Here is a 15,579-nt window from a genome sequence, read left to right on the forward strand (position 1 = left end):
AAACATGTTGAACAACCAGTAAAGACTTGGTCAATGGCTCCCTCTGTTGCTGAGCATGAATAAGCTCTCACCCCATTTCTATGGTCTGGTTGACTTGGAAGTCTTGCAGAACTACACACCTCTAGAGGGGAGTGTGCGAACTGGAGAGAAGTCGGCTTCTGTTATCCATTGCCATCCATTGTATATTGAATCTCAAACAGAAGCTAAACAGCATTCATAAAACCTTTATGATGGCAATTACAACTCTAGCTCACAGACAGGGCTGAAGTGTGTAGGCCTACAGTAGGTGAAGCATTTATGTATAGCAGACTGCTGAGGCATTGCTGTAGGGGTGCTAAACAAAAAACAAACATAAAACTGGTCATAGTTTCGTTCAATATGCCTCTGTGGAGAACAGTGTTTGCATAAAGTGTTATATTCACTTCGGCATTATTCATATGGCGTGGCTATAATCAGGGACATCATGCACCCAATATGAATAGTACCGTGAAGTGAATAACCTTAAAAAGCTAAGCGTAAAAAGCAACATATTGCACCTTTAACATCGGACAAATATGTAAAACTGGACAAACCTAAGAGAGCACGTGTCCTTGAGCCCAGTAATGGCCATGATATTATAAGGACTTAAAGTACCGCCCTCTGGGAGGCCCTCCGTTTATATACGAGCACAGTCACTCAACCAGTTTAGCGGTAAACGAATAGTAACAGTAGTAAGATCAGGTGCTGCTTCACAAACACAGGAAAGCGAAGAATAGCAGCGATACTTCATTACATCTGAACGAATGTCGTACGCTAAAATAGTACCCGCTCTTGTTAGGGCTAATTCAGAAAATATTAAGAGAATATGTCTGTCACCAGGGAGATTTAATTCAACCGTCGCATCCACAAAACGCAAAGAAGTTGAAGCGAAGGAGCAGCAAATTGATGGATGTACAGTCGTGAAGCCTGTTCAAGTTGACCTCATAAGCCAAACAAAACATGTTACGGATGCTCAGACACCGAAGATCGCAATTGACTTTGATAATACTCATGAAGCCTACAAAAGTAAAGATAACATCGAGCTGCTCAGAAGTCTCTTGGTCTTCAAACTTTGTACAATTGACTTCCTCGTTGACAAGAATAAGGAGGTAAGGATGACATGTGCAGGAAACGTGAATTTGCAAAGTTATGGTTGACGTTAAAGTGGAAGTTGATAAGTGAACGATATGGAGTGTCGAGTCGGAGCTAAAGTGGTCAATGATCATTGGAGAAACTGTATGATAAACTTGAAGCTCTTGGAACAAAACTGTATCCCAAGTGCTGATGGATATCAGGCACAATAAATGACAGCTGTATTTAATTATTATTATTTGTCTTGGCCAATCCAAAACACACATTATTTTCAACTTTCCATTAGGTTATTCAGTGTAATTTCTAAGTTGTGTTCTTGAATCAATTAATCATTTACGTGGTAATTTCACAGCTGGAAACCTTACAGATTCTACCATTACTTTGTTCTGTTCTCAGCTGATGGACCTGAGCAAGAAGGTATTTGGCCAGTGGCTGTTTGAGAGGCTGATGAAGATGACCTTTTACGGGCAGTTTGTGGCAGGGGAAGACCACAACAGCATCAAGCCCCTGATCAAGAAGAACCAGGCCTTTGGTGTTGGAGCAGTGCTGGACTACAGTGTAGAGGAGGACCTAACGCAGGAGGAGGCAGAGAAGAAGGAGATGGAGTAAGTATTCTCTATATCATCCTTAGCTCTGACACGACACTCCATGTAATTTCATGAGATGGAGTGTCGTTGTATTGGCTTGCTGGAGCTGGTGGAACGTGATTCAACATGAGTGTCATTACCTGTTTCGGCATCACTTATCCCAGTTTAGAAAATATGCTCTCATGTTTGAATTTAAGTCGCAAGCCAATACCACGACACTCCATCTAATGAAATGCACACCAAACACAAGGCCTATCTGTGTTTAACAAATGCTATTTGGAAAGGCTTGCTGCTGTTGTGTATTTCAGATGAAATACCTTATGTTTCTCTGTAGACTCTCCCTGATATTCCCTGTGTCTTTCTTTAGGGACAATAAAGATATGGATTGATTAATTATTTCTCAAACATGCAGCCCAACATTCCAATATTCATAAAAACATGTTTACAACTTCACCACATAAAACATCATAATCTAACTTTTCATTGGCTCCAATGGATTATAAACAATGCACCACTTTCAGCATCATCAGAAATTGCCCTGGTAATACCAAGCCCCCATTGGCCAGCTTGGATATACCCCTCTCCTCTGATTTGTTGAATTGAAGGAGTGTATTTATCCCAGTCCATTTGGGAATGCAGTCACATGTGGTGGGAGCTTCCCTGTTGAGTAATCTGACACACCCGTTCATAAAGGCCCCAGGGCAATCTTATGTAACAGCCCACCTCTGCCTATTTGGTAAGGGATTTTATTACAGGCTACACACACATCCAAGCTGAACTAATAAGCTGAATACTGAAGAGAGAAACCACTGAATGGTTCAAATTAAAGGGTTCCACAGTGCAGTATGTGGCTGGATCTGCCTTGTTTACATTCCAGAATTCTCTGAAAGGGCCTCTGAAATGGCCGTAAGAACCAAGCAAAAAGAAACGCAATGAATGTTATGTTTTCAAATTGTAGAAAAAGTGTTGCGTATTTAAAATGTGTTGTTATTCCTAGATATTTCTGTAGAAAAAACATGGTAACTTTGGAAACTTTACATTTAGATTGTTTCTGCAATGTAACCAGTATGATTTAGATGAGGTTGTATAAGAGTTTAATCAACCATGTGGCATGGCCATATACGACACCTTTGGAAGAGTCTACAAATCAATATTGGTTATGGAACAGCCTGGAGGAGACTCAGTATACTGGCTCAGTATACCTCTGCCCCCACAGCGCCCCACCCATGTCCCTCAGTTCAGTCTCATGTAACAACATGATAAGGGCCTTCAGTGACATACAATGTCCTAGGAGAGATGCAACAAACCATATACACTCACTGAACTCTTTATTAGGAACACGTGTACACCGTCTCATGGTGGAGGTGGTGTAATGGTGTGGGGAATGTTTTCTTGACACACTTTGTCCCGTTAATATCAATCAATCATCGCTTGAATGCCACAGTCTATTTGAGTATTGTTGCTGACCATGTGCATCCCCTCATGGCCACAATTTACTAATCTTCTAATGGCTACTTCCAGCATGATAATGCACCATGTCACAAAGGTAAAAAAATTGTCATTATTTTTTTATAAAATAGGAATATAATGAACTAAACCCCAATTTGTAATAGACATTACAAATAAAGGACACAAAAAAAAAGACATTTTCGTTGTTTATTTAACGAAAGTGGTTTATTTAACAAAGTGGTTAAATAAACCAAAAAAATAAATAAATCAAAAACTCATATTTCATGTGTGCAAAAAAACCTCTTCAGTCAATAGCTTGTGGCACCTCCATTAGCAGCAATAACTTGGAGTAAATGTCTCGTGTAGCCACTAATCAGTCTCTGTTACTGTTTTAAGGGATTTTTGCCCACTCCTCCTCATCCAATTGAGTGAGGTTTGAGGGGTGTCTGGCATGAACTGCCCGCTTCAGGTCCTGCCACAGCTCTGCTAAATCTCGATTCAATTTAGGTCAGAACTTTGACTTGGCCAATCCAAAACACACATCTTCTTTCCCCTGAGCCATTTTTTGGTAGATTTGCTTGAATGCTTTGGGTCGTTGTCCTGTTGGAAGACCCATTTTCAGCCCAGCTTTAGCTCTTTAACTGATGGCTTGACATTCTGTTCAAGAATCTCCAGGTATACCTCAGAATTTATGGTTCCCTTAATGATGTGGAGTCGTCCAGGTCCAGAGGAGGAAAAGCAGCCCCAGATCTTGACTATCCTACTACCATGCTTGACTGTTGGGATAAGGTTCTTTTGGTGGTAGGCAGTTTGATTGTGACCAAAAAGGTACATTTTGGACTCATCTGTCCAGAGAACGGACTTCCAGAAACCTTCAGGCTTGTCCAGGTGGTCTCTGGCAAAGTTAAGACGGGCAATTTGGTTCTTTTTTACAGCAGAGGCTTCTTCCTAGCAACCCTCCCATGAATGCCATTTCGATTCAGTGTTCTTATTGTTGAAGCATGCACAGTTACCTGAGATGCAGCAAGGGAGGTCTGCAAATCTCTAGATGTTATGTTTGAGTTGGCTTTTACCTGATTTATTATATTTCTTGTGGCTCTTGGGGATACTTTGGAAGGGCGTCCACTTCTAGGCCGAGTTGCTGTCATGTTAAATGCTCTCCATTTGTAAATTATTTGGACTGATGGAGCTCAAATCTTGTTGAGATGATTTTATAGCCTTCCCTAGACTGATGTCCTCTGAGATTTCCTTTCCTCTCGGCATGGTGTGTTTTGCATTCACCTGTATGGGTAACACAAAGCTGACCAGGTTTCTTATTTATCAGTCCCGCCCAAACTCTTTCCTAAAGATCTCTCCTTTGATTGGTTCATTTGGTACCTAATTATTTACCCACATGATTCTACTTACCAACTTGATTTAACCAATGCAACTTGGTGTTCACTTATTTTTGCACCTGCACTAATTTCTTTAGAATTTAGTTTTTCTACTACACGCATGATTTACTCTAAACCAACATAAGGAATTGGTAAATATAAACCTGTTATGTCAGATAAAAAAAAAAAAGACTGGTTTTGATTAAATAATGATTTCATGGTAAAAAAGAAAAAAATCTATAATTGCACAAGGGGTTCACAGAGAGTCAAGGATGTGGCTCCTGTTCCTTTAAATGAAGTGAATCAGTTTGTGAGTAACATTTGGCTAGCAGGTCAAACCAGTGTGGCTTTACTGCTCGCTTGACTTGACAATGGCTGAGCTGCGTCAATGTTACGTCATTGGCTATTGTTTATCTACCAGACTCCAGTGTGTACACACTCACTTAGATAGGTAGGGCTACCCTGTGCACATGTTTATGTATAGATTACCTAAAAGCATTGCAGTAACTGAAACTGACAACAGCGAAGGGAAAAAAAAGTAGCAAGAATGTGTTTACAAATGGGTGATCAATATCCCAAATGTTAGGCTATTCAGGGGCTCTGGTTTTCAGAACTGTGGCCTACACTGGATCATACTGGATGACCATCTCATCTTATGCGCGCGTGCGCACACACACACACACACACACACACACACACACACACACACACATGCAGGTTTTGAAACGGCTCCCTTGTGACTCACAGTCAACACTCTTATGTCAGGTCCACGACACCATGGAGATCAAATAGCAGGCCATATGGACTTGTGCATAGTGTTGGGCCCCATGCAGCCATGCGTGCCATATATAGAAAAGTCACAACATACAGTGCTGACACACACTCTGCACAGGTTGTGAAACACTTATTGGTATTACAGTTAAGACTCCTGGCGCGGCTGTCAGGAAACGTGATTATCTAGCACACTTCAACGTTGAAGAGTTATAACTCATGGAGCAGGTCAATATGGCGACCCTTATTTCCATCACAACTAAGGTTTAACATGTCCAGAATCATAGACATACAGTATATGGTAGTGAACACTTTGACATATCATTTTCCGTGAAAGCAATGATGGGAGATGGTGATATTAATAATTCTCATCTGATGGAATGTTTTTTTCCCTCTCTTTAGTTCCTGTGTGTCAGAAGCTGAGAAAGAAAGTCCAGGTGTGTATACTAACTTGACTGAAACAAATTTTGATTTGATTAACATTTTCTAAAGCTTTGTTATAAATGTGCAATTTTTGATATGTTATTAATGTGCACTTGATTTGTTGCAGTGCCAGCTACAGAATGCTTCCTGACACAGGAGCATGACAACAGTAAATGTTACTTGACAGAAATGATTCATGAGTAATGTTTTAACAGAACTATCTGATGGAGGTGGGAGTGGAACATATCACTTACAGCATGTGCGTATGAAAGGAGCAGTGTTGCATTTGCCAGTCACACTCTGACCTGCATTTCGACCTCCCGACTATGCCAGCTGCCAGTTAAGGATTGATATAGAACCAAGCATGCATATGTTCTTGCGTGGTGGCTGGTTCTATCTGGATTTAGTGTGGAGGCTAGCAGAGGGATTAATGAGAACAGATACTTGTTGAGTAGGAGAGCATATGAGAGCAACATCTTTATGTCGTGTATTGCATGCTTGGGGCTCTATATTTAACTTTACCTAACCTGACTTCTCCCTCCATGTCCTTATTTTCTAAACACTGGCACTGGATATCAAGAGATCTTTTCTTTTAAAGTTGTGGGATCTTCCATATTTCCCCCCAAAACTTTGTTGAATGTGGTTTATATGCGTCTTTATATGTTACCTTGGCAAATAGTCACATGTTTTGGCCAAGCTATTGGCTTGACTACACTCTTGAAATTGACTGATGTCTCTGATGCTTCTTTTGCCTTGTTTTTTGAAGAATAAGATCTCTTGGTATCTGGGCCAAATTAGACCTAGGTGATGGTAATGATGGTATGTTGTGAATAGTGGAGACTGTTTTCCTGTAACTTTCCTTTCCACTGGCCTGTATGGGGAAGTCTTGTTTCAGAGATGGCTGTCTTATGTCTTATGTTATATGTTTGCAGGCATTGACCACCGTGAAAAGAAGTACAAGGCCCACCGTCAGTTTGGGGACCGGCGTGGGGGCGTGATCAGTGCTAGGACCTACTTCTATGCTGACGAGTCCAAGTGTGACAAACAAATGGAGACCTTCCTGAACTGCATTAAAGCCTCTGGTGGGTTAACATGGTAGAAAAACAACTAATTAAAATAACCTATAGGTAGTAATGCATATACTGTATTACAATAGGTGCATGCATTCCCTTACCAAAGTTATGATATTACTGTTGTGTATTGTTTGTTGTATTGACATGTATTGTTGTGATGGAGGTGATGATTTGGACTGGCATTATAATAACCATTAACACAATTATGAGTAAATGATTCATTTGTCCATTACAGGTGTTTTTGCAGCACTATTCACATTGTTATTTTGCATATTTATGCTTTTCAGGGGGGAGCTCGGTAGATGGATTTTCTGCCATTAAGATGACTGCCCTCGGCCGCCCACAGTTCCTGGTGAGTTTGACTGTCAGTTAGACACATTGTTTTAGCGCTCGATTTATGAGATGCCGTGAAGTGCAACTTTACAGTAAGTTTGACTTTCTGACTCCCACTGTTCTCAGCTCCAGTTCTCAGAGGTACTGGTAAAATGGAGGCGCTTCTTTAACCTCTTGGCAGCACAGCAGGGGAAGTCTGGAATGGCGGCAGTGGAACAGACACTGGAGATGGAAAAACTGAAGGTGGGCGTGTGTGTGTGTTGCCTAGAGCAAAACTCATAAGTAGTGTTATGCAGGTGACAGAGAGGTTAATAACAGGCAGACTGGTAGACTAAATAACCTCCCAAACCTGTCTTTTTTCAAAGATTCCCTTGAGCTGAGAGCCTTAACAGTTCAAGAAAATAATACTCTAAAACCTCTCAAGCCCTGTTTTTCTTTAAATTGGGCTCTTTAATTTAAAAATCACTATTTTTTTTACAGGAAAGTTTGACTAAGATGGGTGTTGGGGCTAAAGATGACATTGAGAATTGGTTTACTGGAGAGAAACTGGGCTCATCAGGGTAAGAGGCTTAAACGTCACTTGTTATGCATAATGCCTATTTATTAATGGTTAGATGATGATGGTGTGCATTAGCAAAGCACTGAAATGTATGTTTTTTTCCATTTTCTTTCATCATATCTGCCAGAACAATAGACCTCCTGGATTGGAACAGCTTGATAAATGATAGAACATCAATCTCTAATCTGCTTGTTGTTCCTAACGTTGAGGTAAGTCTTCCAGATGTGAATGCACACATTCACACCTCAACTTGTATTATGGGATATTATTTACACACAACATGCTTGTATGACATCCATGTACTGTAGCGTGTATATGCAGAAACACTCTTGTGCATACAGAAATCCATCCATGGTAGTGCATATCGTGTTTATGAATAAAGAAATACATATACACATGAGTTGAGGTTATAGTGAAATTCATGAATGAAATGTGTGTTTCCTCTGGTCTCTAGACTGGTCAGCTGGAACCTCTGTTGAGAAAGTTCACTGCCGAGGAGGAGAAACAGATGAAGAGGATGCTACAGAGAATGGATGTTCTGGCCAAGGTAGGGCAACCAAAGAGCCGGGCTTACAGTCATGAGAAAAAATTAGGACACCCTATGAAAACCTTTGTCTTCTTCAACATATTCAAACATATGGACATTTGATATTCATTTGAACAATATTGAAAAATTGAGGTAATATAACTAAACAAATACAACTGAAACAAATTATTTAAAAAATGATTGGTAAAATGTAATTAATAGAAATGCAATCTTCTTGTGAGGAAAAAGTTAGGACACCCCCACATTTAGTTCCACTTAAAATGCCTAAAATTATAATAAAGAGCACCACATCAGGTGCAAATGATTAGAACAGCGTTACAGAGGATTTTGGAGGAGCCTGTCCTATTTAAACCTCAGATATTTAGTTTGGTTTGCTCTTGATTGTTGAAGTGAGTTGCATCACCATGGCAAGATCAAAAGAGCTCTCTGAGGCCTTCAGAAGAAAAATTGTAGATGCATATGAGTCTGGGAAGGGATATAAAAAGATCTCCAAACTATTCGAAATTGGCCATTCCACTGTCCGGAAAATAATTTACAAGTGGAGAACATTTAAAACCACCACCAACATGGCCAGGTCAGGCCGCCCAAGCAAGTTCAGCCTAAGAGCTGACCGAAAGATGCTTAAAGAAGTCTCCAACAATCCCAGAATGTCATCACGAGACCTACAGGTATCTCTTGCCACAATTGATGTCAAAGTACATGCATCCACCATAAGAAAGAGACTGAACAAGTTTGCATTACATGGGAGGTGTGCAAGGAGGAAACCCCTGCTGTCAAAAAAAAACATCAGGGCAAGACTAAAGTTTGCCAGAGAACACCTAGAGAAAGACCAGAACTTCTGGAACAATGTGCTTTGGACAGATGAATCCAAAGTTGAACTATTTGGGCACAGTAAGAGTAGACATGTTTGGCGCAAAACCAAGACAGCATTTGAGAACAAGAACCTCATACCAAATGTGAAGCATGGGGGTGGAAATGTCATGGTTTGGGGCTGCTTTTCTGCAGCAGGGCCTGGTCAGCTCACCATCATAGAATCCACTATGAATTTTGTATTGTATCAGAGGGTGCTTGAGGAAAATGTGAGACCATCTGTTCGAAAGTTGAAGCTGAAGCAGATGTGGACCATGCAACATGACAATGACCCAAAACATTCCAGTAAATCTACCAAGGAATGGCTCAAGAAAAATAAATTGAGAGTTCTGGAATGGTCAAGTCAAAGCCCGGATCTTAATCTTATTGAGATGCTGTGGATTGATTTGAAACTGGCTGTGCATGCAAGACACCCCTCGAACATCACACAGCTGAAAGAATTCTGCAAGGAGGAGTGGGAAAAACTTTCTCCCAATTGATGTCAGAGACCTGTAGACAGTTATAAGAAACGTCTAATTGAGGTTATTTCAGCCAAGGGGGGCAATACTAGCTATTAGGGCATAGGGTGTCCTAACTTTTTCCTCAGTAGGAATTGGCATTATTGTTAATTTTTCGTTAAATAAATGATTACAAAGTTACATTTTCATAGTTTTTTGTTCAATTACATCCCCTTTATCTATAGACATTGTTAGAAAGAAGATAACATATTGATATGTCCATATTTTTAAGAGAATAACTTAATATTTTGGGGGGTGTCCTAACTTTTTCTCATGACTGTATGTATGAGTCATGTCTTTACCCTCCCCTGCATGACTACAGTATATATCGAAAGTGTCTTGTCATGTATGGCTCCGGACAACAGTTTTGGCACATTTTGCAAATGACCTACAAACTGGGCTATAGTGAATTTTGGTTACTACAGCCACTGAATGTCTTGACATTTCCCTGAAATGTCTTCGTTGAAATTCTCTGAATTTCTCATGTCAGTGTCATCATTCCAAGGTTTTCGGCAAACTTTGTTTTGCGTTGTAGTTGTCCTTCAACAGGAACTGGAGAGAGGAACAAAGTGTAATCAAAGTGGATTTTTCTGTAGATAAGAGACTTAATTGCATAACATCACAAGATGACTATGGACCACATGTCCTAAATGGGAAATACAGTAAGATATATATAATGTACCTATAAATCTTTCTAACCTTGGTGGATGGCCTTGAAATGACAGCCATGTGACAATGTATCCCAGCATGCAGTGGAGAACAGGGTGAGGCTCATGGTGGATGCTGAGCAGACGTACTTCCAGCCAGCCATCAGCAGACTGACTCTCGAGATGCAGAGGATCTTCAACAGAGAGAAGCCCATCATCTTCAACACCTACCAGTGCTACCTCAAAGTGAGCCCTCAACACCATCCTCAACCCCCCCCACCCCCATTATATAACCAGCCCCTCTTGTGCATAGGAATGCTTTTCTCTACATACACACAGCTTGAGCAGTCCATAGTTTCAACATGTAGGGAGGCCCCCAGTCTGTGTATAGACTTACTGTTCTTACATAATTTCCATATTTAAGCCATATGAGTCCAACCTAGTGTACCTCATTGAAATGTATCAGCGAGGTGACATGGAACACGCAGACACAATACCAATGGGGATAAACCTGTTTTATATGCTGTAAAATACAGCAATTTAGCATTGCTGAGCCCTTTGTTTTATGATGAGGTGTGTATCATGTAAATGTACTCATCACCCGTGTACAAAGGATGTTATAGGGATGGCCATGTGATTTAAATAAAAACATGTGTGTTAACACTACTGTTACATGACTTTTGGTGTGTGACTATTTTCCTTTTCAGGAAGCCTATGACAATGTGACGGTGGATGTGGAGCTGTCACGGAGAGAAGGGTGGTACTTTGGTGCCAAGCTGGTCCGTGGGGCATACATGTACCAGGAGAGGTCCAGGGCGCAGGAGATTGGCTATGAGGACCCCATCAACCCAGACTATGAAGCCACCAACAGGATGTACCTCAAGTAAGTCCCTCTCAAACACTTTAATTGTCATTTTAGAAAATAGGTGTTGAATGTTTATGGTGCATGATGTGGTTCAGTTTTGTCATGTAGCTGATTTGTTTTGTTTTTTCCCCTCTGAAGGTGTTTGGACTTTGTGTTGGAGGAGATTGATCACAACAGAAAGGCCAATATTATGGTGGCGTCGCACAACGAGGACACTGTGAAGTTTACCCTTGAAAAGTAAGACTCGCCTCAGGGCTCAAACCGAAACAAATTAGACAGGTTTTGACTGGTGTTGCATTCTTTTGTTAGTTTGAGCACACATTTGCAGTGCAAAGCACCAAACACAGTAGTTACACTACCTCAATACAGCAAATAATGTGTTTGTTATTCAATGCACAGTGCTTATTCTTCTTTGTGTAGTCACGTAATGTCTGTATTCTCTCTCCAGGATGAACGAGATGGGGCTGTTACCCACTGAGAACAAGGTTTACTTTGGACAGCTGCTCGGGATGTGTGACCAGATCAGCTTTCCACTAGGTATGCACATATTACACACTCAGTGTATAGCTGTGTGCCATAATCCAAAGTGTTTATATCAGTTCAAGAGGCATTGTGACAAGAAGTCTTTAAGTAAAGCTCTTACACCCCCAAAACTGAGTTATGTAAGGATCATGCAAGGGTCATGTCACTGAGGCTGCTATACCAACTATTCTGGTCTAAAGATTGCTGTGAAAACAGAAAAACAACCTTAGGGTCTCCCTCAATCATTTGTTATCTGATACCACAATATTCTTGAGTGTTTAGGTCAGTAGGGTCACATGGAGAGGCTGTAAGAGTACGCTTAACACTTTCCTTTTGCTTTTTGCACAAATATCAAACTAATACGCAAATTTAGTCTGGACAAAAGTTTTGAAGCTAGATTTTTCTAATTAATGTGTGTATCTCGTTCCATTTCTCTTCTCTGAGAATAGGCCAGGCAGGATTTCCTGTGTATAAGTATGTCCCTTACGGCCCTGTGAACGAGGTCATCCCCTACCTGTCTCGACGGGCCCTGGAGAACCGCGGCTTCATGAAGGGCTCACAGCGGGAGCGCAGCCTGCTATGGACGGAGCTGAAACGCAGGCTGCTCAGTGGGCAGATCTTCTACAAGCCAGTCTACTAAGCCGCCAGACCGACACACCTGTCTGCCTGCCTGTCTGTCCGTCCGTCCCTTTTAAACATTCCGCTGTCTGATCTGAACTTTACCTGCGCACAATGGCCTTAAGGTGCAGGAATGTCTGGGTCCTTCCCCAGTGCTCCTGTGAGACACACTGTCATCATAGTAAGTGATCACTCTTCCTTTCCCTTATTTATAGTTACCCAAAGTAGCCTTATGTTTTTTTGTTTTGTTTTATTTATATATATTTATATATATATAATATAAATATTATTTTATTTTTTAGGGCATTTCTGCTTTATTGGGATAGAGACAGTAGAGATTGACAGGAAGGATGAGAGAGAGAGAGAGAGAGGAGGGATGACATGCAAGATAGGTCGAGGGTCGGAAAGTGTGCTACGCCACTAAGCACCCCAAAGTAGAAGAATTTTACTAGGAGCATTTGTAGTGGTTCAGAGGTGTAATCAGTCAGACTTTAGTGTAAAATATTCCTCTGAAATAGCACGAGAGAGCACAACATTAACTTGATGCAATTGAATCTATTTCTGTCAGTTTGTTTTTGTTAACCCTCCTTACAGGTTCAATAATACTGCATGGTTTTACAGTAACTCGTTCATTTAGTTATTGGATTTTATCAAGCTTCTATTCATGTTTTCCATCTCCTTTACATGTTAAGAAATTGTATCTACTGACAGTTATATTTGAAGGGAGTACTGTAAGTATTGCCCCTTGTTTAGGTTAAAGTGTTTTGAATGTTCATACTGTACAGACTTCCTTGGGACCTATATTTGTGAAGTGTTATGTTCTAGATTTTAGACATTAACGGTAGATAATTTATTGTCTTCCAAAGCTGTTTGTAAATATACTCAGTCCAATTTGAACTTTTGACATGGTTGTCAATGGTGATTTTGTTGAAAGAGCAAAGAAGGTGGTATGATTATACAGCAGTGCCTTATTGATGATGATGATGATGATTTCCATTTGGTGAATGGATGAATCATGTCACTGAGAAAAGACCTGTGTACTTTAAGATGAATGTTTAGATTTGAAATGTTTGTCACTGGTTTTAAGTCGGAGAGAGATGGTGTATACAATGTAGTGCTAAATATGTATATGCACTGTTTGGTTTGGTAGTAAAAAGTATCTCTTGTTTTATAATGATATCATCTTAAAGCTTATAGCCTTTTGAGAAGGGAGAATGTTTAACTTGGGAGGTTTAAGATGAGCGATGGAAGAGCTCATGTATTGTTGAATGTGCTATTACTAATTACTATGTGCTATGTAATTGTAGTACAGTTGTTGCCTCAATATCTGATGTTAACATTGTGCATTGGAAATCAAAATCACAATGAATGTTGCAAAATGTTAGTTCTGTCTCTCAGATGACACTCAAACCATTGTTGAAGTTTACTTTGATTGATGCCTGCTGATTTACTGACAATTATGAACAAATAAATAAAGTTTTAATAAATTAATCTGTAGCCTGTGTTCTTGTCCAGTGAGTGGAAATAAAAGGTGCAATACGTAACATTGTTTATGCTAAAACACTTGACCTATCCTGAACAATAGGAATTAACTCATGAATGAGAGAGTACTGGTTCGCACACGTGCATAAATCTCTAGACATTTCCTCTCTCTGTATTCTCTAATTGAGAAATGTGTTTCCAGTTGCTAAGTAGAGATTCTTATGTAATGGGTAGTTTTGAAAAAACATACTTGGATAACAACACACATGCACTTTCTGGAACATGCACAAAACATCTGGTTTTACTCCCTCCTGACCAGTTGGAGTTGCACTCTAGCCAGTTCCAGGAAAAAAAAGGAATTTTCACTCTCATTACTTTTACCTTTAGCTTTTATTTACTTACTAGATTTCAGATTTATCAGTAAGTACATTCAATTCATATATTATAGTTACAACTAGTAGACCTCTCCTTAATTGGTCATATCGGGTTTTAAAAGCATGATTTGGCCTAAAATTCATGCATAAATGGACAATGGAAAGAGGCCTATAAGATTGTTGATGGTTCAATCAAATTGGTACAGTACGTTTTGTGCCGCAATTACAATGCTAAGTCTGAGGTTAAATAGTTTAAATCAAATCCACTCCTCCATTACAAATTTGAACGTGTGATTCAAAGTATTCATATAGCTCAGTTAATTAGCCTAGCCTACTTTGCGTGTGGTAATGTGGCTTTTGTAGTGTGTTATAGCCTCTGCTCTGATGATATTTATTTGACATTTAAAGAAATACAATTGATAAAACTTTCCTACAAGTTAACAATGTGAGTTGTTAACAATGTGAGTTGCTGTCATGTGATTGGTTGATTAGATATTTGGGTTACCGAGTAGTTGAACAGCTGTACCTAATAAAGTGGCCGGTGAGTGTATGTTCATCATGTTGACATTTGGACAGCCATGATCTGTAGCAAATGATGCCCCCTTGAGGTAAAAAAACCCCTAAAAAAACCCCATACTGTATAGGTCTCACCTTCCAAAAATAAGTAAGCAATCATGGTCTACGTTTTGTTGACGTACAAATGTAGTTAGTACAGAATGCTTGTAATTGGATCAGAAATAGATATTACCAGTTTTTTTCTGTGTTCCAAATTGAGTGTGCTCCAGACTTTTGAGTTTCTCTTCTTCAGATTCTATCTAGCCTTCAGACTTCACTGTGACAACAAAAAGGGCCACAACCTGTTTCTGCCAAGCAGTAGCAGAGTAGCAGATGGTACAGACAGTACACAGACTCATTATTCCACCATGTGACATTACAAAATGTTCCACAGCATGTGAGCATTGTTTAAACAGCTGCGGTTTGCAAATAGTCAATGTGCACCAGCCATCACCACACAAACATGCACCTGTACAGCCATGTTATAATGGCTCTAATATGGGCTCATCATGGCTTCAGTCTATTAAACAGAGAGGAAAATTACAACAGGTCCAGTCAGAGAAGACGTATGGATCATGTGTAAGGTTTCCTCTTACTCACCCATGGAGAAGTTAGAACATGCCTTTGGCTATAGTAATCGTTATTTGAAAATGCAATAGGTGGAGATTGGGAAATGGGTTGCTGGGGACAACTGCCTACAGTGAGGATGGAATGAGGTTGCATACATTCCTAAATCGTTTCTATACTTCAAGGCAAATCAAAATCCTGTTCTTCATATGCATAGGATGATTTTATTGTTTATATCTGGGATGTTTTCAATCGTTTTGCTTTAACGAATGTTACTGTAACACAACATTGTATATTCATGTGTACAGTATCATGTATCATCGCTGTATTGTGTGCTGTGCCAATGGAAACATTTTC

The 15,579-nt window shown here is 40.0% G+C and overlaps 1 protein-coding gene across 2 annotated transcripts; it reads left to right on the forward strand.

The window, feature by feature from the left end:
* The first annotated feature begins 701 nt into the window (after positions 1-701).
* Positions 702-13,705, forward strand: prodha (proline dehydrogenase (oxidase) 1a). 2 transcript variants are annotated; one of them, XM_083670089.1, is made up of 15 exons: positions 702-1,127; positions 1,507-1,715; positions 5,693-5,727; positions 5,841-5,882; positions 6,646-6,795; positions 7,074-7,138; positions 7,246-7,362; positions 7,600-7,679; positions 7,806-7,887; positions 8,133-8,225; positions 10,339-10,485; positions 10,947-11,122; positions 11,243-11,341; positions 11,553-11,641; positions 12,076-13,705. In XM_083670089.1, the coding sequence occupies exons 1-15, from the start codon at positions 783-785 to the stop codon at positions 12,264-12,266; spliced, it is 1,920 nt and encodes a 639-aa protein (XP_083526215.1). In that variant the 5' UTR covers positions 702-782; the 3' UTR covers positions 12,267-13,705. The 2 variants fall into 2 exon arrangements, with proteins under 2 accessions (XP_083526215.1, XP_083526216.1); XM_083670090.1 differs by lacking the exon at positions 5,841-5,882.
* Positions 13,706-15,579: the final 1,874 nt, after the last annotated feature.

The sequence above is a fragment of the Argentina silus genome (assembly GCF_951799395.1).
Source record: "Argentina silus genome assembly, chromosome: 5".
Taxonomy (NCBI): Eukaryota; Metazoa; Chordata; class Actinopteri; order Argentiniformes; family Argentinidae; genus Argentina; species Argentina silus.